Source organism: Stenella coeruleoalba, assembly GCF_951394435.1.
Source record: "Stenella coeruleoalba genome assembly, chromosome: 12".
Lineage (NCBI taxonomy): Eukaryota > Metazoa > Chordata > Mammalia > Artiodactyla > Delphinidae > Stenella > Stenella coeruleoalba.
In genome coordinates, this window is record NC_137158.1 from 56542267 (window position 1) to 56565228 (window position 22962).

The 22962-nt window shown below is 35.5% G+C and overlaps 1 protein-coding gene across 6 annotated transcripts in view; it reads right to left on the reverse strand.

Moving 5' to 3' along the window:
• Positions 1-22962, reverse strand: part of PTPRK (protein tyrosine phosphatase receptor type K) — a 569905-nt gene that overhangs the window by 87424 nt on the left and 459519 nt on the right. For all 6 annotated transcript variants that reach the window (XM_079939939.1, XM_079939937.1, XM_079939938.1 and 3 more), the window contains exons 10-13: positions 21732-21933; positions 17938-18043; positions 8501-8774; positions 5680-5716 (exon numbers count right to left, since the gene is read on the reverse strand). In XM_079939939.1, the coding sequence (XP_079796065.1) occupies positions 5680-5716; positions 8501-8774; positions 17938-18043; positions 21732-21933 (619 nt within the window). The remainder of the gene's footprint in view (positions 1-5679; positions 5717-8500; positions 8775-17937; positions 18044-21731; positions 21934-22962) is intronic.

Genomic DNA, 22962 nt, shown 5'->3' on the forward strand with positions numbered 1-22962 from the left:
CGGGTTCCTAATATTCTAGACTGACACCTAACAGGAGATTCCCTACTTTTAAAGGTCAATGATTGAGTTATATGGAGTTTAAGTGCTCTCTTCCAATTGTTCCATGAAATAATTGGTCCTTTATACCTCATCTTGGAACCAAACTACTATTTTTCATTATTATTCCTAAGGGGAAATAAAAATCAAATGTCAGTTCAGACATTACCTGCTGCAAGTAACAGATTACCCACCAGTAGTAGTTTTGATAATAAGGACATTTATTTTTTTCACACATCAATATTTGGAGTTAAGGAGTTCCAGCAATTGGTATCTCAGCTCAGAGTTGTTAGGGCTTTGAGTTGGCTTATTTGTTTTCTTTAATGTTCTCCTCTTTTTAACCAATTTGGTTCTCAACTTTCTAAATATCACATCCTTACAAAATAATGCTCAAAATAAGATGGATGGGTTGGGGGTTGTCTCTGCTATCTCTCCTTCCAGAAGTCAGGAAGAAAAAATTTTCTTAGAAGACCAGTGACTATCAAAGTGTAGTCACCTGAACAATAGCATCAGTCTCAGCTGCAAACCTGTGAGAAATGCACATTCTTGAGCCCCTCTCCAGGACTACTGATTCAGAAACTGTGGAGTTGAGGCTCAACAATCCGCTTTAACAAGCCCTCCAGGTAATTCTGACTCGAGCTAAAGTTTGAGAATCACTAATTAAGACCAATCTGATTCATCCCCTGCGTCTTGAGTCTACCTCCCCTGAGCAGCGAAGGTACTTTCTCCTCAAGGTCTCTGCGTGTGTTCCTTCTGCCGTGAAAGCTGCTCCCCTGCATGGGTCCCTCTCTCATTTCCTTCACCTCACCAGTGTGTCTTTCTCTGATAACTGTATACAAAATAGCGATGCCCTAGACACAAGTCCCAGCATTCCCTATCCTCACTTACTGCTTTATTTCTCGGCAAAGAATTTGTGTCTGGTCTGTTTCCCTCTACTGGAATTTAAGTTCATAGAAGTTAGGGCTTTGTCTATATTTATTTACTGCTCTATCTCCAAGGCCTAGAACGTTGTTTGGTGTAAAACAGGCATTAAATAAATGCTAAATACATGACTGGCATATTGATATCCAAATGAAATTGGAAGAAGTCAAAGAATGGTTAATGGGTAGACAAACAGCAGTTTGCCAAAGCAAACTATTTACAAATGGAGATTTGGAATAAAATCCATTCTTGACTTGAAAACTTAAGGGTTTGTCACAACATAAAAAGTAGCTGTATTTCATTAACTTAAGGAAAAAATCCTCTTTTTCACCTTAAATGCTATGTTCAAATAAATTTACTTATATTACACTTTTCTGTTCTATTAAACTTGATAGCTTTTATTGGAAATGGACAGATTTTACCAACATAGGAACCTCCATCGAAATTAAAATTTTAAATTATCAGTTTTCTTCTAAAAAAACCCAGAAATGAACATGAGGGGAAATTGGACACAATCAAAATAGTTTCAAAATGTAAACTACTTATATAAACAGATTATAATACTTTCAATTTCATATACTATTGGTCTTATTTCTTAGTTTTATTCTAGGGAATTATTTGATATCTTGATTACTTACCAATGCTTGCTTGCTTATAGAATAATTTTATGTAAATTGAGTATGTGGTTCCATAAATGATTATTTATATATTGAGAACACTTTAAATGACATAATATGCGAGATATTATTGACCAAGATAAAATAAAAATTCAATTGAAATACATCTTGTTAGTTTAATATGGATAAAGCATATTTCCTGAGAAATACTTTTGAAAACCCATTGAGTAATTTCTATTATAATCATATAATATTTTCATATTTAAATCTAACCATTAAAATATCACTCACTGAATATTTTCCTTGAGAAAAGAATAAAGTTATAGTGGTATACATTCTTTATGGTACCATGGCACAAGATTCTTAGCTGCTAATTTACAAATAATTTTGTGTGTGTATACCAGTTTTGAGCATTGTTATAAATTATATGTAAAAAGACATAAAGCAAACTGATATCAGTCTAAACAGTGTTCTTTCAGTGGTCAGAGAGACTTGTACCTATACATGTTGAGCATGCAAGTTGCACGATGCTCTTCACTGGACAAGTGACTTTCCAAGCTTGGCCCTTTTTCTTGATGTACGACAGAAACCTTTCCTGAGACTTATTCTCCTTTTTGCTTTCCAAAGATAGCAGCGGACTAAATTCCTTTTTGTATGTTTACAATTTTGGGTTTGGATATGCTATTGTATAAACGGTATGACTTTCATGATTTCCAGTATAATTTAGATTAACCTTTCCACTCCATTCCTGACACATGTCTTCTCAGGGACTTCTTAACTAAATGGGAGTCAGAGAGCAGGACCAATGATCCCAACTGCAATGAACCTAACTCCCAGAACGCTTCTTTTGTCTCATAATATATATTCACATCACTATTTATTTTAGACCTTATGACGTTGATTATTCATATGTTTTCTTTACCAGTCAAGTCAATGTCTGTATTCTCTTTATGTGTTGGCTACCAACAGGTGTGACTTCCAAGAAGGCAGGAAGCAATCCATTACATTGGAAATTTTTTAGAATAATTTTCACAAGTCAAAATATTTTCAAAATGATCATGCTATTTTAGTGTGTGGGCTACTTGTTCTTGGCTTTTAAATTCTTTCACATTTCCCACAAGAATTTCCAGTGCCCTAAGTCAGTACAGTGCACACATTTAAAAAAAATTTATTTATTATATTTTAATTTATTTTTGGCTGTGTTGGGTCTTTGTTGCTGTGCGCGGGCTTTCCCTGGTTATGGCGAGTGGGGGCTACTCTTCGTTGCGGTGCACGGGCTTCTCATTGCAGTGGCCTCTCTTGTTGAGGAGGACAGACTCTAGGCATGCAGGCTTCAGTAGTTGTGGCACATGGGCTCAGTAGTTGTGGCGCACGGGCTCTAGAGCGCAGACTTAGTAGTTGTGGTGCAGGGGCCTAGCTGCTCCGGGGCATGTGGGATCCTCCCCGACCAGGGCTTGAACCCGTGTCCCCTGTGTTGGCAGGCGGATTCTTAACCACTGCTCCACCAGGGAAGCCCCAGTGCACACATTTTAAGTATACAGTTTAATAGGTTTTTGCCTACGTATACTAGACACCTGTGAAATATTGAATCATTCCTTGCCCAGAAGGTTCCTTCTTCCCTTCCTAGTCAATATGGTTATGTCATTTAATAAGTATATCTTCAACATGCCCTGCCAGAAATGTTTTAATTTTCATACTGAAAATTTTTAGTATGAAAGCTGACCATACTTGTATGTTGTTAGTTTAAAACATAGTCAGGCAAAAAGTAATTTTACCTTAATAATGTGTTTTTTTTCTATGTAGAAAAATGCTAAGTGTCCAGAGAAGGCATTACATTAGATCTGGATAGAAATATATTAAAAATAAACAAATAAAAAATAAAAACAAAACCCCTTACTTTTTCCCCAAGTAATCTCTATCACGAAAACTTAGTTTCATTTTTATTTCTTTCATTACTACATAACACAGATTATGTCCTTCTGAAGCAAGGTACGAAAGGATTATGATAATTATGGTGATGATAAAACAGCAGTTAACTCTTAACTGATAGTTATAGTATACTAGGTACTATTCAGGCATTTTGTACATATAAATTATTTTAATCTTCACAATACTAGTAAGGGGTAGGTACTCTTATCATTCTTTTTTTTTTTTGGTACGCGGGCCTCTCACTGTTGTGGCCTCTCCCGTTGCGGAGCACAGGCTCCGGACACGCAGGCTCAGCGGCCATGGCTCACGGGCCCAGGTGCTCCGCAGCATGTGGGATCTTCCCGGATCGGGGCACGAACCCGTGTCCCCTGCATCGGCAGGCGGACTCTCAACCACTATGCCACCAGGGAAGCCCTATCATTCTTATTTTTAGAATGAGAGGTTAAACATTTTGCCCAACTTTAAATAACAGTAAGAAGGGGCAAAGTCAGGATTTGAACCCAGATAGTCTGAGGCCAGATTTCTTTCACGCAGTAAACCACGCTGTCAACCTGAGATCCAGAAGTACAGCAGGGCTAGATTATTAGGCAAAGAAGAAACTACCACAAATGCTCCCTATCTTACTACCTCTGAGTTTCTGGCAAATATTCTATGCCACATGGTAAATCTAATTTCCATAATCCCAGCTCTCCTGCAGTCAAAATATAATATGATATTTGTCATCATAATTTTATTTGTATTGAGCGTGGGACAACATGACACTTAAGCTCATGTAAATGCAAATAATTAAATAGCCGAATAAGAAAATTTTAAATTTTAGAATAATTTATCCATATCTAAAAAACTTCTCGCAGGCTGACATGAGACCATTTTACATTTCTGGTTCTATTTCAAATCCGGAAAAGCATAGGTCCTAAATGCCTTCTGCTATTATCTTCTAAAAATGTCAACTTTAATTCTTGATCCATATGCCAAGTTTTTAAAATAAAATAAATGCCTATACATTATATGCATCTGTATATACTTTCTCTTTTCCCTCATTTAGGATTGCTTTATTGTTTAAAATATCACGAGGAATCTTAGTATTTGAATTGAAAAAATGTATATTTTTTCTCTTCTGTGAAGCTTTTTTATTACTCCTCATGAGTCAAGGGAAGTCTTTTGTTATTGCCTTTACAAATCAAGAGTATAAAACAAATGCTTAATTGAGCAGATTGATGATTAGATGGAGAAAAATGATGAAAGGAAAGATGCCAGCACAAACAGAATATGGCCATTCATTTTTACTCCAAATGAATCAACTACTGCTCATGAATGGGGGCCTAATACTAATTCTGGCAGCAAACCACCCAAAGCACCAACCCTCTGCGGAGCCCCACCTCTGCATATGAACAGCTTTTTCTCATTTCTCTTGCTAGAATACATACACCAAGTAGCTCTCTCTCCCTTGCTGGCACAGCCAAATAACTCTTAAGTGAAAGATTATAAACATTGTGAATGCAGGAGACTTTCTCCCACTCTGAACTCTAAATATTCATTCAAAGATGAAAATGTTTTCTCTTAAAGAAACAAGGCAACTAAACTATAATATGCAATATAAGGAGGAGAAGTCTTGGCTGTTCCCAGATCTAATTTCTTGGCATCAGTTGGATTAAAAAAATTTTTTAGATAAAAAAAAGTAAAGCATCTTCAATCAAACTGCACTAGCAATATGGACCCGTCTCTGTCCATACCCTTGCATATGCCTAGACCAGCTCCATCTTTTTGTGTTTGATTGTCTACCACAGAAAGTAACAGAGGTTTTTAAAAAAGGAATATGCTATTTTCAGCTGATATTGCTGAGCTTTTCCTAATATGTTGGCTGATCAGCAGCACAAGACCTTTCAGATACTAATAAATGGCAGAAACAAGTCCTTCTAAAGTTTTCTAAATCTTTCCTATTCTCAGACAAGATTCCTCCAGTCAAATACTAGAGGATGGAAAGTATCACTCCATTACATGTTAAAGACACCCAAGTGAGTCAGAGAACTTGGCTGGCAGTTTAACTAGGCCCTACTACAAATACTCTGTAATAGACGTGCCACATTTAATTAGCCCTGAAACTGGGAACAAAGCTCTTTCATTTTAGAAAGTTGGTGAATGGAATTTGGGGAAAAAAAAAAAGCAAACCTCTTACCTTTGGTAGCAATTCTTACACACTGGGTTTTAGTTTCCTGAGGGAGTAAAAAAAAAAAAAAAAGAAAATGGTCAGGTATAGATATTTCATAAACTATAACTAGTATGAAGATCAATCTGGGGTTACAAAACAGGTTTATAAAGAATAGCGGTATTAAAGACATGATTTTTTATTTATGTTCATGCAGAGACTTTAAAAAAAATCTAAAATAACTTAAAAATTTTAGTATTTTCTAAAGCTGTAGGTATCTGTCTTCACCTTGTAATGAAACAGGCTATCTTGTCTGGGACAAGCAGTATATACCATTCTATTTGCATTTATTGTACTTTCTGAACGATCAGAAAGAAAAATGTATTTGCAAAGCTAATACAAATCAGACCCAAATATAAATTTCTTTTTTTAAAAAATATTTATTTATTTATTTGGTTGCACCAGGTCTTAGTTGCAGCAGGAGGGCTCCCTAGTTGTGGAGTGCTGGCTCCTTAGTTGCGGCTCCAGGGCTCCTTATTTGAGGTATGTAGCCTCCTTAGCTGTGGCATGCGAACTCTTAGTTGCGACAGGCATGTGGGATCTAGTTCCCTGACCAGGGATCGAATCCAGGCCCCCCTGCATTGGGAGCACGGAGTCTCATCCACTGCACCACCAGGGAAGTCCCCCAAATATAAATTTCATTTTCACCTCATAGCTGTAGACTCAGACCAAAGCTGAACATTACATACTTTCACTTGGATCCCAGCATGACTAAAGAGCTAAATGATGAAAGTTAGAAAGATCATCAAAAAATTGCATCACAGTTACAGCATATTTTATCTGTTCTTTTTTCCTTTTTAATCTAGTTGTTACAGATTAAATATTTCTTGGTGGGATTATTTTCCTCCTCTAGATGTTAAAGACAGTGAACAAAACAGAGGCTATTTGTTTTCAAGGTGTATTTGTAACTCCATCTTGAGCAGTTCTATAGATTGATAAACCAAGACTTTATATACTTTTCTCTTAGGCATTTATTATTTTTAAATTAAACAAAATAAAGCATTGAGGGGGAAATTAGTAATTAAAAATGAAAATCTGCACTTCTATTACTTAATTGTGACCTGAAGCCTTCCTAGTAAGCTCCAAGAAACTGTTTCACATTCCCATAAAGGCTCAAAGGGACTTTGATTTCCTAAAAGTAATTGCTGTTAAGTCTATCAGGATTACCAGCCTCTGCTGATAGGAGCCATGTCAATTTTAAAACTTTTTTCCAAGATAACTGTGAAATATATTCTTGCTACTCTGTACTTTGATTAAACCACATGTAGATATATTAGCAATTAGAAGAGAAAATTCATATCAAAGCTTTTAAAGAGTGCCAGAGGAAATTCTTTGTAAGTAACAGACATTCATTAACACTTCTCTCATACCACAGACCAAGTAACAAAAGTTAATCTGGAATCTCTCACCTTTCTAAAGATGAATACCCAAACACAGAACCATACTACCCAGAATGGAATAAAACTTCCATGGTTGTCTCTTTTTTGAGCAGTCCCATCATGGTAGTGGCATGGAATCATGTGTGGGTGGGAAGTGGGCAGCCAACTCCCACTTAGGTAAAAATAAACTAGAAGATGAGAAGAGCATTTTAAAACATGAGCAGCCTCTGGCTTTGAAGTACATCTTAGAAGATGCTGTGGCATTTTTCTTTCCATATACTGTAAACCAGCCATGCAGGTAAGCACAAAGATAAAGCTTTCATTCAAAAGCAGCCAGTCAATACCCTAAGTTCTCATGGCCCCTTACAGAAATGCAAATGGATTGTTATATCTTCCAATGAAACTATTCCAAGATATAATACGGCTTTTGCCATAGGACAGCACATATTTCACATCTGCCAGGTACCCACGTCAGGGACTCAATTACCCAAATACAGCAATTTCCTATATAGCTACAAGTACATAAAAATGTCATTCTTCTATTGAATTTTAAGTTGTAAAAGGTTTCTACTCTCAACATTTTTTTTCTACACCTCCATGCAAAAATAAATAAATTAATTAATTAATTAAAAAATATGTTTTAGGAAAGAAAATCTTTCAAGAGAAAGAAGGCCAGGTTATTTCCCCACGTATGGAACCACTGGTAGTTTCTAACTTCCTGTTGTGTTTCCCTCTTCAATACTCATTTGGGATCCATGGCAGTGTTCAAAAACAACTGTGTCCAGAATGGGAAAAAGAAGGGCAGCCAGGGAGACGGAAAACAGACTTCTTTAACCGCACAGCATCCCACCCTTGCCAGGCTGCCTTCTGTTTCGGTTTTGTCACGATATACCACAGGCGCCCTATTACTTTGTAATCAGAGGACTGTTACTAGTTATTTACTATTTGGCTTGTAACCCCTGAAAAGTTTATAAGGGTTTATTAGCCTGCTGTGGAACACGCATTCTGTTTATCCTGCAGTAAATTTAATCTTCTGAAGCGTGCCACTATTGAGCAAAGAAGACAGAACAATGCTCCATATTTACTGGGGCTGGAGTCCCAGCAGCAGCACACCCACCTTTTCAAATCATTTTACTCACAATTGCCCTTGTGGGCTTTCCTGAAGAGGGCTCAAGGAGAAGCAGTTACTAGGAAACAGGAATGCTGTGCGATGTAACTGGCATGGAGCCCCAGCCCTACAGTAGGCCCCAAACTGTGCATGTTGCTGGGAACAGAAACAACACACCCGCTACACACCGATTGTTTCGTACTTTTTATTTTTTTCACCTGACAAATGTTACTGAGTATTTATAAAATTCAACAGCAGCTTTTCCTCGGGTCAGTGAAAAAGCAAAATCTCGGAGGAAGCTCACCTTCTCCACACTGCTCATTGCCTGGAAATAGATGTTGTATCCTTTGCGTGGAGCCAAAGGGGGGTTCCAAAAGCCCTGATAGGTCCTATTATCGCCCACGGTGAATGGGGCAGGTTCGGGAAGATTCCCTGGCGGTAGTTCAGCAGCGAAGTAGTACGGTGCACCCCCATTCATGGCATTTTGGTATGTGACAGGAACCTGGTAGCATTCCATGGCTCTGGCTTCTCTCTTGGTTCGGTGAGGGTGCAATTCCTCCACAACAATCTGATAGGCACTTTTTGGAAAAAGAAAAAAAAAAAAAAAGCACACATTTAGAGATTCTAGATAGTGAGATTTCTCAAAAAAGGAACAGCGTACTTAATGTCAACATGCAACGTTTCAAAGTCTTTCAAGTCAGACTTATCCTCCTGCATTCTGGTTTTCAAGCTATTTTGCAGTAAAATAGAATTTCACATGGATTCTGCTTCCCTCTAACCCCAATGTAATTACTAAGGACCTGAAGAAAAAAAAAAAAGACGAATCACCACAGAACTCCACACATTTTTAAATGTTGAGAGATGAACCACCCTAATAAGGAACCTGACATTAAGCAGAGACACATCATACATTAAGTTCTTTGTCTGATATTTTAAAATGTTTAAACTTAACATTTTCCTTTGAAATCATAGTGTGGAAGGCCCAGCTCCAAGGCCCAACAGAGTGACTGCCTCAGGGCGGGGCTTGAAGCCCCAGTTTGTGGCTGTCATCGTGTTAGAGACAGAATGTGCTGACAGGCTTCTCCACCTCTTGACCTTGCCATGGCATCAACTTCGGCTCAGAGCTATGCAGATCTAAAGCACAAGTGACACGCTGCAATACGGGCACAGATGGACAGAAATCTGTCCTCGCCACCGAAATAGACTGCCTCCTTCTGCTAGAGTTGTTAATAATAAAGTGTTACAAATTGTAGGAACAGATGGCATTTGGCCTATTAAACCTCAAACTTAAACCTTCTAATACCTTTCTTAAAAGTCTTAAAACTTTTCTCTAATAGCTAATCTTTTATAGAGGAAAGGAGAGAGAAAATAATGCAACTTTAAAATAAAGATCTACCTCATCACTAATTAAAATTTTAATCAATTTCTGCAACTGGTATATTAATAATTTTCTTTGTAGTACATTCTTTAGGCAAACTGTTTTTAGGTAATGTACACCTGAGAAAACTGACATTATCAATATATTTTTATATATTTTGTATATTACATATATATAATGAATTTAAAAGAAATATATTTTTAAATTCCTGACAATTATGAGAGAATGCACTATGGTCACATATAAATTAAATATAAATAAGCTGTGTGTAGGGATGTGTGTTTGAATCTTGAACTTCCAGGCAAATATGCTCATTCTATATGGAGAAACCAGTTGCTATTCAAGGGATCTCCAGCAGCAATAGAATATTTTCTTTAATGAACTTCCAAAAAATAAAGAAAGGCGAGAGAGAGATAAAATTTGCATCGAAGGCAATTAGACATTAAATTTTATGCCAGTTTAGAATCTAGTATAAAACTCTAATTTAATATAAACTCTGTTATACCTAGAAACAGAAAACTTAACATAGAATAAGAGAAAGGAGCTTTATAAATTAAAGATTTTCTTTTCTTCCTAATTATTCAAGTTCCCATTTTTCATTAAAATAATGCTAAGAAATTGGTAGGTTGGTATCCATCTCCTTTCCTTTAGAAATAGGACAGAAATTGTACAAATGTCAGAAACTGAGATTTGGGCAAGTAACTAAGGCAGAATTCTATGTTATTTGAAATTATATATACTGTATCATTCTCTATACCTCTGCCAAGTTGGTTCTCTAAGCTCCAGGGAACCCTATTGACAAGATACATGCTCTCTGAGGGGTCTGTGGAGCAGGCACTTGTCACTTTTAAAATACAGGAAATACATAAGCATAGCCCTTGGAGAGAAAAAAAAAGGAGAGAGATCATAGCTGACATATGGTATGTTAGGCAAACCTAGTCTTTTCTTTTTCTGTTTATTTTTAATTTAGAATCTATATCTGTATGTTATACATCTGTGTATCCTGTGGATACATACATATGTGTAGATAAACTCTCACATGCACACTCCTCAAATAAATCTAACCTTACGTTCTTGCGCTAATGGGCAATAATGATAATTACCCATCCTTGCTAATTGTTTAACCTAACCTTTATAAATAAATTCCTTGTTAATTAGTCCCTACCTCTAGAAAAATCCAGAACATCTGGTGAACATTCAGTCTTAACTAATTCTATTAAAATGACATAGGTTGTACATTCCAAATTAAGGAACTTCACACAAGTCAGCTTGTCTCTTCAGATCTATTAAGAACAAAAGCAAACTGCCGATGTTGGAGGGGAGTAAAGGAAGAAAAGGTACGATCTGCTCTTTGGGAAAGATCTCATCGAACTTGAGATGGAGCCCCAAACTAAAAATTATGAAGTTCTTTTTAAAATAAATGATCTTACCTTCATTGTTCAATTTGTCTGAGTATGTTGTTCTTTACCACATATTCCGCATTTTTCTAAAGTTGTTTTTTCCCTGCTACTTTCTTATTTATCAGTACAAATTAAAGGACAGAAAATAAGGAATGGGAAATCAAATTAGAAGTGATTTGACCAATTACATGTAATGGGTCTGTGCTCTTTCATCCTTGTGGGGTCTGATTACCTAATGGTACTTAACTCTAGCAAGATCTAAATATTATTTGAGCTTAGTACTCTGGCAAATTTAAATATTCCAAAGCCATCAGATAGTTTTATTCACTCTACCTATATTTCATATTTCCCCATTCCTTTTAATTAATTTTTAAAATATTTCTACAATTAAGTTAAAATCAATATACTGGCATCATGAATCTTAACACTCAAAATATGATTTCTTTATGTTAAAAAACTAAAAATGATTTCACTATACTGTAATTTAATTTGATTAAACATTGGTAGGTAGTCATTTTTAGTTTTTTAGGAGGCCAAATAATGACTTCTCATCGTACAACTTCCCTTCAGTTATGACTGTAAAAAAAATATACGCAGGGATTTTGCCATTAGCTCAAAGCAATTATATGATAGACATGGTAGATGTTCTTCCTTATTTAATGTTTAAAAATGTTGGAGATGAACTCAAAGTCGCCTATAACAACCTACAATGGATTTTTTTTTAACCCATTAGGAATTATACCCTCTGTGATTCTGGTTTAAGTTTTAGCTTGTACAACTTCTAGGTGATATCAAATAACAAATTATACAATTGTATACTTCCTCACTTTTTTATCTAAAATGTCTGCTTAAAGCTTCAGGAGAAATTCCCTAGCTCTAATGCTTTACAGTTCCTCTCATCAATAGACTTCCCAAGATCTCATAACCACCATTGTTCCTACTGACTGCCCCAATGCCAACATTTTGATAATGCACAGAAGTAAAGGTTTAATGACCATTTTGGTGCACATCATGTTTCCTGCTCTCCATTTCTTCACTCCTTAAACATACAATCCAGGTCTATCACAACTTTCCTATTTCTGTAAGAGGAACTACTAGTTTCTGAATCAACAAAGCTCAAAATGCTGGCATTAACTTTAACCAATTTTATTTTTAATCATGTTTTAGCTCCCTTGCAATATACCATTTCTTTTTATACTCATTGCTTCCAGCATTAGGGAGATATTTATAACTTTATGTTCATATTACTGGTCTAGTTTTCTTGCCTTCATTTTCTCCTTCAGGTAATCTAGGCACCCACCTACCTAGCCATACATTCTGTCAATTATCTTTTGAGTATTCTCTGTACGCCATAAACTGTTCATGGAGAATGCAAAAGAGAATCATTTTGAACACTGCTGATATTTTCCTAAAACACCACTTTGGACATTAACTACTCTTCTCCAACATTCAGCTTTGTCAAAATTATGTGATGCTCTCCCATCATCAAAATCTATTCTCACTACACCGGGGTTAATATCTTACCACATCCTGGTATCTCCATCTTGCTCTCACTACCTCCTAATGTATATCACCCATCTCAAACTTGTATGACCATTGTTACCTAAACATACCAAATATACTGTCAAAGAGTTTCCTCCTTTCTCCTTTTCTAGCTTTTCTACTTCTGACACAAAGCCTTCTCTAACTAGTTCACTCAGTAATTACTCTGTCTCCTAAAGCCAATGGAAGTAATGCTTGAGGTAGAGGTAACGAAAGGGTGAACTATGGGTAGAACTCAGTCATGTGGGATGCCTTTTCAATTTAGTCCTTAATCCACCCACAAATGATAATGCCACAGATGCATTGATAGGTACTATCAGTAGTATCTCTCTGGGAATTCTGGGGTTGAGAAAAGGCCAAGAACCACTGTCTTATAATATTTATTGCTTTTATCACTACCACGCTACATTACAAATACTATCTGGTATTATACTATTATAATAGTATCCATGCACCATTTTAAGTGCTGAGGTTACAATAATGAACATAGTAGTAAAAGTCTCTCCTCTCATGAAGCTTACATTTTATTAGGGAAATATAAAAAAATAAACATAAATTAAAAAAAAAACTACACATATGTTGAAGAGGGGATAAAAACAATAAAGAAAAATAAATCAAGATGGGGCATAGGGAATGACAGGATGAAGAGTTCTATTTTATAAGCAGTGGTCAAGAAAGACCTATGTGCCCTTTAAGCAGAAACCTGAAGGAAGAGAAAGCTTCAGCTTTGTGGGTGCTTGTATTAGTTATCTCCTGCTGCATAACAAGTTATCCCCAAACTCTGTGGCTCAAAACAACAGGCATTTATTATCCCACAGTTTCTAGGGATCAGGAACTTGGGAGTGGCTCAGCTAGAGGTTCTGGCTCAGAGTTTCTCAAGGTCGCAAAAGTTGTTGGCTGGGCTGAAGTCCTCTAAAGGCTGGAAAGAAGATTTAACACAAAGGGCACACCTCCTCATGGTTTCCGTTAGAAAAAAAAAAAATCCTACCTACTATGATTCTACAGAATAAACATTAAGTTAAAATAACATCTATTTGATTTTACTTGGACCACATGACCTGTGTGCCCATAAAATGGGGCCAAAGGAAAATCAGATGCAACTATTTGATCTCTTTGTAATGAAATACTCTGCAGATCTATGAGGACGGTAGTCCTAATGTTTCAAGCTGTGTATATGTGACCAACTGATCCAGGAAATAACTCCAACATACAAGGTTTGTACTCCAACTAAACTCAGTTCTATATTCTGATCCGTATATCTGTTAAGCTAACACTGAGCATCAGACACTTTCTTTTCCTAATATAACTGTGGAAGAAATGATGGTTTTGATGGCATTTCATGACTATATCCTAGTTACCTATCTAAAAATATATGGTACTTAATATTTTAAAATGCAAGTTTAGGTTTTACCTACAAAATAAACATTTAGTTATACCCTAGAATAGATAGTTTCCTGCCAGCTTAAAATAGGTAGAGCTTATATTTGGAAAATGCTGTGATAAAACACACATTCATTATTACACCTTACAATAAACTGAGTTCACCAATGAGGAATTCTTCTCTGTGTTTTAGCAATATTCTGCTGCTATTTTCATTATATGAAAACACAGCTACATTGGGTCAATCTTTTAATAAATGGGACATTCTACACATTCTAATTTATAATTATACCTACTCAGGTTAGAATTTGAGTTCATTTAAGAAGAATATAAAATATTTCAGAAAAAAATAAATTATGCATTCTAGGGAACGGATTCCAAATGTGGGCAATATTCATTTTGAATCATAGTAATGATTGTCAAGTGATGACAGTTTTAAGGCTAGATCTCAAAAAAGTTGGTAAGGAGATTCAAAGGTCTAGTTAAGTCAACTTACAACCTTTAGAATGATTATATATTCAAAAATTAATTTTGTCAAAGAACCACACTTGCCAGAACTACATTGCACAAGTTTTACGTTAGCATATGGACACCATCTTAATGAATACTGAAGAACAAAGTGGTTGGTGATACTGAGTTCTGCATTATTCAGAACAGGATTTTTCACTGGGGTGTACAAAATTTTGTACACATCATGACACCTTAGAAAGAAAGCTAGGTTAAAGCATTGGTAAGATAGGCAAATATACAGAAATATTATATAATTTATAATATACCAAATAACTCATTCCAAAGAGAGAGCACGCCTTTTGTTTGATTTGGGGTAGTAATCAAATAAAACAATAAAAATATTTATTACTTGAAAACCTCAAAAAACCAATATCTTGAATTCTTAAATGACTTTTTGCTCTGTTATCACCTCTAAAATAAATTCTACCATCATCTCTCACCCATAGTCTCCATTCTATCACTCCTCTCACCAAGCTTTATACACCTTACCACTGTAAAATCTTATATGGGAGGCATAGCCTCACCTGCATTTCCATTGCTTTCATTGTAGTGTGGTCCAGTAGCTCTTCTCATTGAGACCGTTGTGCCTTCAGGTCTGGTTTACCCTCAGTTCATTCTCCATGTTTCTACTCAGAGTGATCTTTCTAAGAATATACAATTGCTCAAGATAGTTTCCACTTAAAATCCTTCTGTGGCCACCTTCAGTTTTTAGACGGACACTAAACAGCCTCTTGCTAGGGCTCTTACTTTTTTCTCCACTCTCAGCTCCTGTTACTTCTCCCACACACCCTTCCTTCTCAACGACCTGAACTACTTGCTGTTCTATCAATAGAACATGCTACACTATGTCACATATCCAGTCTTTCTCTTTGTGGTCATTTGGAAAGCCCATTGTCCCTTTTCTTCTGAGCAACCTCTCTCCTCTCCTCAAAGTGATCCTTGGCTAAGCTCATTTCTACTTCTCCTTCAAAACTCAGCTCTAGTACCACATTTTCGAGCTGCTGTCACTTCACTTATCATACTGCATTGTTACCATTCATTTATGAGTCTACCACCTCCACTTGAGGGTACATACTACATTTGCTTTCATGATTTCTATTCTAAGTAATCATCTCAGCTTCTGGCACATATTGAATGCTACTGAATCAATAAATTTATATGGAAACCATTGATAATTTTAGCTTTCTTGGTACAACTAAACTAAACTAAATGTACAAACTCTGCATAACAAGGATTTCCTATGCGCTATAACAGAGGCTTTGGAAATTGGAGTTTGTTTGACATTAGGTACACCAGAGGAGAAAGATTTATATTTCCACTGGAGTTGGAACAAACTGATGGTAAAATGCAGTCTGGCAGAGGCTAGTAGTACTGAAAAGTAGGGAAAGATAGAACCTAGTATTTAGGGCCTGTGAGAGCAGACAAAGCTAACAAATGGATACTCTAAGGAGGTTTAGCTAGGTGGTAAACAGGTCTGGCTTTTACCCAGAGGTGAGGAGATGGGCCACAAAGTGGAATGGCAACAAGCATTAGCAGAAAAGAGATTCTGATAGACTGACATAAATAAAAAAGAAATTGGGTAGAAAGTCAACTAGTTTCAACAATCTGAAGGGAGTGATGAGGATCCAATCAAAGATTTGAAGTACCATAAATACAGTGATATGAAAATGGATTAATCAAATTGGGTTCTCATTTTCAAAGAAATTCGAGCACTGGACAAGATGAGCCTCAAGATCAGCCTCCAGTTACTGGCAGCGGTGTTGAAGGTAGGGATGTGGTCAGAGGAAGGAAGACAAGATTACCCGACTGCATGAGTCAAACAAGCAAAGGAGGCAGGGCTCATCTGAAGCCTAATAGCTTGACTAGACCAGTCTGGTCCTGCCACCAGGACCCACCTATGGGTGATCCCAGGTAGCTGGGCAAGTCAGTTGGAAAACAGATTTTTTCTTGGTAGTAACATTCTTTTAAAAAACTTCTTATTTTAAAAAGTATATAATTATTTCTTCTTGTAGTATTCCTGGAAATTAGAGATTTTGTGGTAAGTAAATGTAAATAAAGTCAAAGAAGGACTTTTGACTTAAAAACATGTTATCGATAATATACTCACTAATACAATAAAGTTTGTGAACACCAACTATAAGCAAAGGATTTACAAGGCTGCCGACCCCTCTGATCGTCCATGACAAATCTGGGCAAAGGTTTGTGTTTTGTTGTGATCATTTTATCTTTGATTTACAATGCTTAGCACAGTGTCTGGCACAAAATACATGGTCAGTTAATGTTTGTGTAATAATTTGATTAAATTAATAAAGAGGGTAATTTACATTATGTAGCACTATTGTGCAATAATAATAATATACTGTGTGTGCAGCTTACATTAAGTAAAGCTGAGTTCACTCAAATATCTAACTCTTAAAAGATAATTGCAAGTACCTGGTAGCTCATTAAACAGTAGCAGAACTGAACAACTATAAAGTAAATTTTAGCACAGGTAGGAACATGTGAATGACTCTGATTACTGGTCAATAGTAAACGACGTTGAATGCAGGCATTTTCTCTTCCTCCTTTGGACCAGCAATGAGACTCACAGATCACTCATTCATGAATAGCAGTATGCACTTTGCATTTTCACGTAGCCAGTGTTTCACAAGTGTTTATATTACAAATGTATCCAATCATCTCTTCTTCTCTCGTGTGGTATTACCATGATTTTCAGCCAGACATGAGGTAAGAATCTCCTTTATGGACTCAGGTTCTTTTATCAATTTTTTTTTAAATTAACAAAAATATTTCTTCCTTTCCAATGATATAGGATTATTTAAATGGTTAATATGTGCTCATAAGATCAAATGTATTCATTTTACACATAGAAAAAAGATTAATTTTATTTTTTCATGAATATGTAAACAACTTGATATAACTCAATTATGAATTACATGCACTAATTTCTCTGCCTTGATTTATTTCTCAACAGAAGTATGAAAACAAAAGTATCCACAAAATCTACAAGTTTCAAATGGAAACTTGCCTAAGTTTTGGACAATCTGTCTAATTACAAACACACAGGAATTAAAATCGTTAGAATGATTTGACTCAATCCCTGAAAATAACATGGCTCATAATTTCTGCAAGATGAGGATAAGGTGGGAGATTTTAATACTGGATAAAGTAAATGGCAAATTGAATTTTAATATTTACTATGGAATTCCCGATAAGCAACAATTTAGGAATTAAAGGTCACATTGGCTGCATTCATTTTAACTATTTTCCTTTTATTTCCTCAAGGCTTCCTATTTTTCAATCACTCATGAAATTATTCATAACAGATTTAATGCAATGGACAGGAGTTATTTTCTCATTCTATACCTGACAAATACCTTCACAGCTCGTATACCATAGATGCCAAGAGAGGAAGGGAAATGAAATGGGAATAGAGAAAATAAAATCAAAGAGCAAAGCTGTTAAATGAAACAGCACAGAGAAGTGAATGGTTCAGTTCATGAATATCTCAAAATCCCCTCCCCCTCTTACCTGATAGGTGCACCTTTAGCCTGTGCTGGTCTCAACAATACAGTTATTGTGGTGGCAGTTTCATTGAGAGAGGCATCAACTCCTTCATAGTCAGGTAAAGTTGGAGCTGATAAATGATTAATGAGGAAAAAAAGGTTTCAATCAATGAACAGAAATATATCATAGTTCAAGATGAATAAATGATCCTAAGGGAAAAATCAATACTTAATATCTAAACTGTACCTTAACATATGCCACTGAGTGTTAACTCCAGGAACCTAAAGCAGCAGAAGATATGAAGCAAAGATTTGTTGTTGAAATTTAAATTATAATCTGGCAGCTTGTGACACACACTCCAAACATTTTGTGAAGATGTTTTAGCTTTTAGTGTCCTGAGATTGTGAAATCAGCATTGATGGGATGGGAGGAAGGTGTCAACAGCATAGGCCTGGCTGCACCTGGAGATGTGGAGATAGAAATGGCAGGAACCTAGGTAAAGGGCTGCCTGGGAGAGGTGGTGCTGCTTATGATCTAATGGTTGTGGAATGACCCAGCATTAGCCTGGACTGCTTTAACCCCTGTGGTCACAATAGAAACATATCTAGGAAGTATGTTGAATGGGAATGGGAACTTTAGCTGTTATTTACCACGAACTAGTGCATTAGTTGCCACATTCTTGAAAAGAAGAAACTTAAAATTTTTCAAAATATTTGACAATGCTTGGGGGTGAGAGGGCTTCCTAATCTTGAACTGGGTGAATAACCTCAAATGGCTTTTGATGCTTTCCATGCAGAAAGATGTTTAAGGGAGTATATGAACAGTGAAATGTGTGCATTAACAGAAAAATTGAGAACAAATAGTATTTAATAAAAATTTTAGAGTATTTCATTCAACATTTACTGAATATTTATTATGTGTCAAATTTTACGAGACATGCTATAAATATAAAAGCAAATGAAGTGTGGTTTTTGACATTTATAGAATTAAAAGTAGGGATTCACATTTATCAAGAGTGAGAGTCTTATAAAAAGCAAAAAAATTATAGCAAAATTTAGGTCACCAAAAGAGGGGACAGTTAATTAGCCAACACAGTGGTTCTCAAACTAGGGAGATCAGAAGCACCTGGAGGGTTTCTTAAAACACAGATCGCTGCCCCTCTCCCCTACAGTTTCTGATTCAGTAGGTCTGGGGAGAGGCCTGATAATGTACATTTCCAGGATATTTCCAGGTGATCTGGATGCTGGGGGACCACAGCTGTCTAAACTAGTGTTGGGGACCGGGAAGATGAAACGGAAGACTTTCACTGTTTAGGCAGTGCTTGAGCTGAATTTTAAGAGAAGAGTAGGGGCTTCCCTGGTGGCGCAGTGGTTGAGAGTCCGCCTGCCGATGCAGGGGACACGGGTTCGTGCCCCGGTATGGGAGGATCCCACATGCCGCGGAGCGGCTGGGTCCATGAGCCATGGCGGCTGAGCCGGCGCGTCCGGAGCCTGTGCTCCGCAACGGGAGAGGCCACAGCAGTGAGAGGCCCGTGTACAGCAAAAAAAAAAAAAAAAAAAAAAGAATAAAAACTCATCAGAAAGAGAATGCATGGAATAATATTCCAGAGAGAGGAAACAGAATATCTGAAGATATCATCACGTGAAAGGACACAGAGTGTTCTAACAGCTACAATTAGTTTGCTATGCCTGGAACTTTGGATTCATGGGTAGGAGTGGAGGATGGGAGGGGCCATAAAATGAAGGGTCATAAATGCTAATCATGCAAGGATGATTGGGCTTTATCATATTGGATATAATATACTTGATTTTGAAAAAAATTAAGGAAGAAATATATGTTGTACAAAGATGAATAGAAAAAAACACTGGAGCAAGGCAAGTCTAAAGGCAAGGATGCTGCTTCGAAAGATATGTCAATGATCTGCTTAAAATATGATCCAGATGGAAAGAAAGAAACAGTTTAGAAAGAGGCAAATTATCTGAGACTTATTTACAAGTAGAATCAACAGATACTATATAGGCATAATATGTATATGAGTATTATTTTATATGGGTGTATAATATATCATATGTGTATTATACATACACACACACACACACATACATATAAACAATACTGCCAAGCATCATGCCTTCAATAACTTGATTTCACTTTAATTTAAGTTGCTTTTAAAATGCTGAAAGATAGAATTACTGGACTCAAGGGATAGATAACAATAAATTACCTTAAAAGTTCAAGTGAGCCTGAGAACCACACTAACCATAAATTTCATTAGCCTTAGCTTGATTACTATGTGTTCCCAAGATACAGTGATTGCAACGAAGTTTTAAAGTTCAAATCAAGTATCCATGTACATAGGTTGCTTCAAGTGAAACTGCAGTTAAATAACTCAAAGAAAATGCTAGGTGGGTGTTCTGGTCCTTATAAGTTTTTTTACTCAATAAAAAAAAAACTGTGTCTGAACCACAATAAATTTTGGCTCTCAATAATGTTCATTTGTTCAGTGTTCTCAGTTTTATAAAGTTTATGTAAATTTTGTACATATCTCTGTTGAAGGATCTTATTTATAGCACTACTGCTAATTCTAAAGGGTAGGAAATATGTTTTATTATATCATCATATCACTAAGTCATATTTTCTAGTAAAATAATTTCAATAAATATTTAAATTGATGATTTAGAATTGTTCCCTCAAGAAAAGAATTGACAATTTTAATACCTTGCTATTTTCTAACATAATGAATACTATTTTAAAATTCTTTTTTATTAGACTATTAAGATATATCAAATGCTATGCAAAAGGAACCATAACTCATATTGGAATAATTTTTTCCATGACATAAATTTTTAAAGTTTTATATTATATTCAAAATTTCCAAATAAAATTTTAGACTTAAAGAAATTAGAGTATGTGGTTTCTTTCTGATTCAAATTATATAATTTCAGAAGAATAGTAGAGATTTTTTAATGATGTATTATGATATACCACCAATATATGCTATGTAGAACTATAATAAAAATGAACATGAAGGAACAAAAAGAATTTACAAATTCAAAATTAGTATTTTAATATGTTAAGTGGTTGACCCTTTAAAACATTTATTTTTCAAATTTAACTTTTCATTTACATAAGTAACATATATCCGTTTTAGTAATCTTAAATAAATAAGATAAAATATTAATACACATACACTGGGGTAGATATAGGGCATATTACAAAGTTAATTCCTAGCAAACTATGAAATTGTGAACATAACATAATGTGAAATTTAATTGTATTTGTTAATCAACCTAAAATTCTCCTGCACATTACCATTCTGAAATTTAGATGAATTTATGTGAGATCTCTAAGAGAAAGAAAAGTTCATATTTGTTTGTCATAAAATTATCAGAATGTCAGGGAAAAATGGAACAGAGAGACAAAGTATGTAGTACTGCAAGGATCTTCTACCATGCTTTTGATAAAATCCATTTACAGTAAAGATCAGATACCATAATAATTACCAACTCCTCAAACGTATAATAGGTTTTTAATATGAACTTTCATAATGAACTTTTAAAAATTTCTAATTAAGATATAATATAGTCTTTAAAAAGACCTTTGTCAATTAAAAAATGACAGATTTTGAGATCTGGGGGGTTTGGACATATAACAAATAATCTGTAGAATCTGTATTGAAGGCACTTTAAAGTGCCTTCAATCATGACTAATTATATTAAAGATTCAATAAATGAGGTAAATTACACTCAGTATATATGTGATTCTCTAGGACATGCTATTACAAACCAATTCTGTTTGCCCTGTATTCATTTGCATACCTGAGATATTGGTGGTCACATTGATGGCTGTGGCTGGCCCAAAGCCTTTGACTGTGCTGGCTCTTATGAAAAACTGGTAGGTGGTTCCAGGATGGAGATGCATGAAGACATGGTGTGTACTGTTCCATAAATTTGATACAGTCTGGGGAGGTCCAGCCACTGGAACTGCAGGATCAAATGATCTTATGCTGCTGTAACTGACCTGTTTTAAGAAATATATTTCCTATTACATATCCAATATAAGTCATAATACATTCTAAATAAACCCCCTTGAGTAAGATAGCATTCAAGGGCATCTGTGTGGAATGAATCACATTTTTTTCACTTCTTTTCCTTCTCTTTTTGATATGGTTATTTCACTGTCATTCTGTATCTATTGTCTGTCTGGCTGTCTCTCTATTTATTTATCTATTCATCCACAGATAAACCTAGAGTTATCTGACTGGATCAATATACATCTATTTTCTTCCATCAAAAGATAAATGAATATACTTAAATATGAATATATATATATATATAATCTTATGGACATATATAATATAATGCATATGAAACCCAGAAAGTCCCACCAAAACTGCATCAAGAAGAAATAGATAATTTGAACAGACCAATCACTAGAAGTGAAATCGAATAGTGTAATAAACTCTCTGCAAACAAAACTCCCCATTCCTGTGATGTACTCTGTTGCCACTAGAAAGTAAGTGTTTTATGCTATAATCAACAGATTACCCAGGAACAGAACTACACATTTGTGCAATTAAAATGATGCTTTCCTTTCTTCTTTTCAGGTTCTCATATTTAAAAATAAGATAATGATTTATATTCAAAGTTGAGATGAAGCTCTGTAATAGTCAGGTTTATGATATATTTTGCTTTTCAGGTGTTTCTCCCCTACTCTGAAACAACTGACATTGAATGGCCTCTCCTAAATCATAGTGTGAAATATGAGTTTCTTAATTTTACAAAAATTTATTCTTTACAATCACCAGTAAGTCTGTTTGACAAGGCCCATCCTACTTCTCTAAAACAACAACATTTACTTAAGAATTTGAAAACTCTAGGTGCCATACAACATTTGTTTTGATGCTTAATTTTGGAATCAAGGAATTTATAAATTAAAACAGAGAAGAACTAACATTGATTTTAATTCCCAATTCTCACTTATTTCTTTTCCATTATTTTTCACTAACATTTTCTTTTACTCTCCCCTTCAATCCATATTTCAATAAAC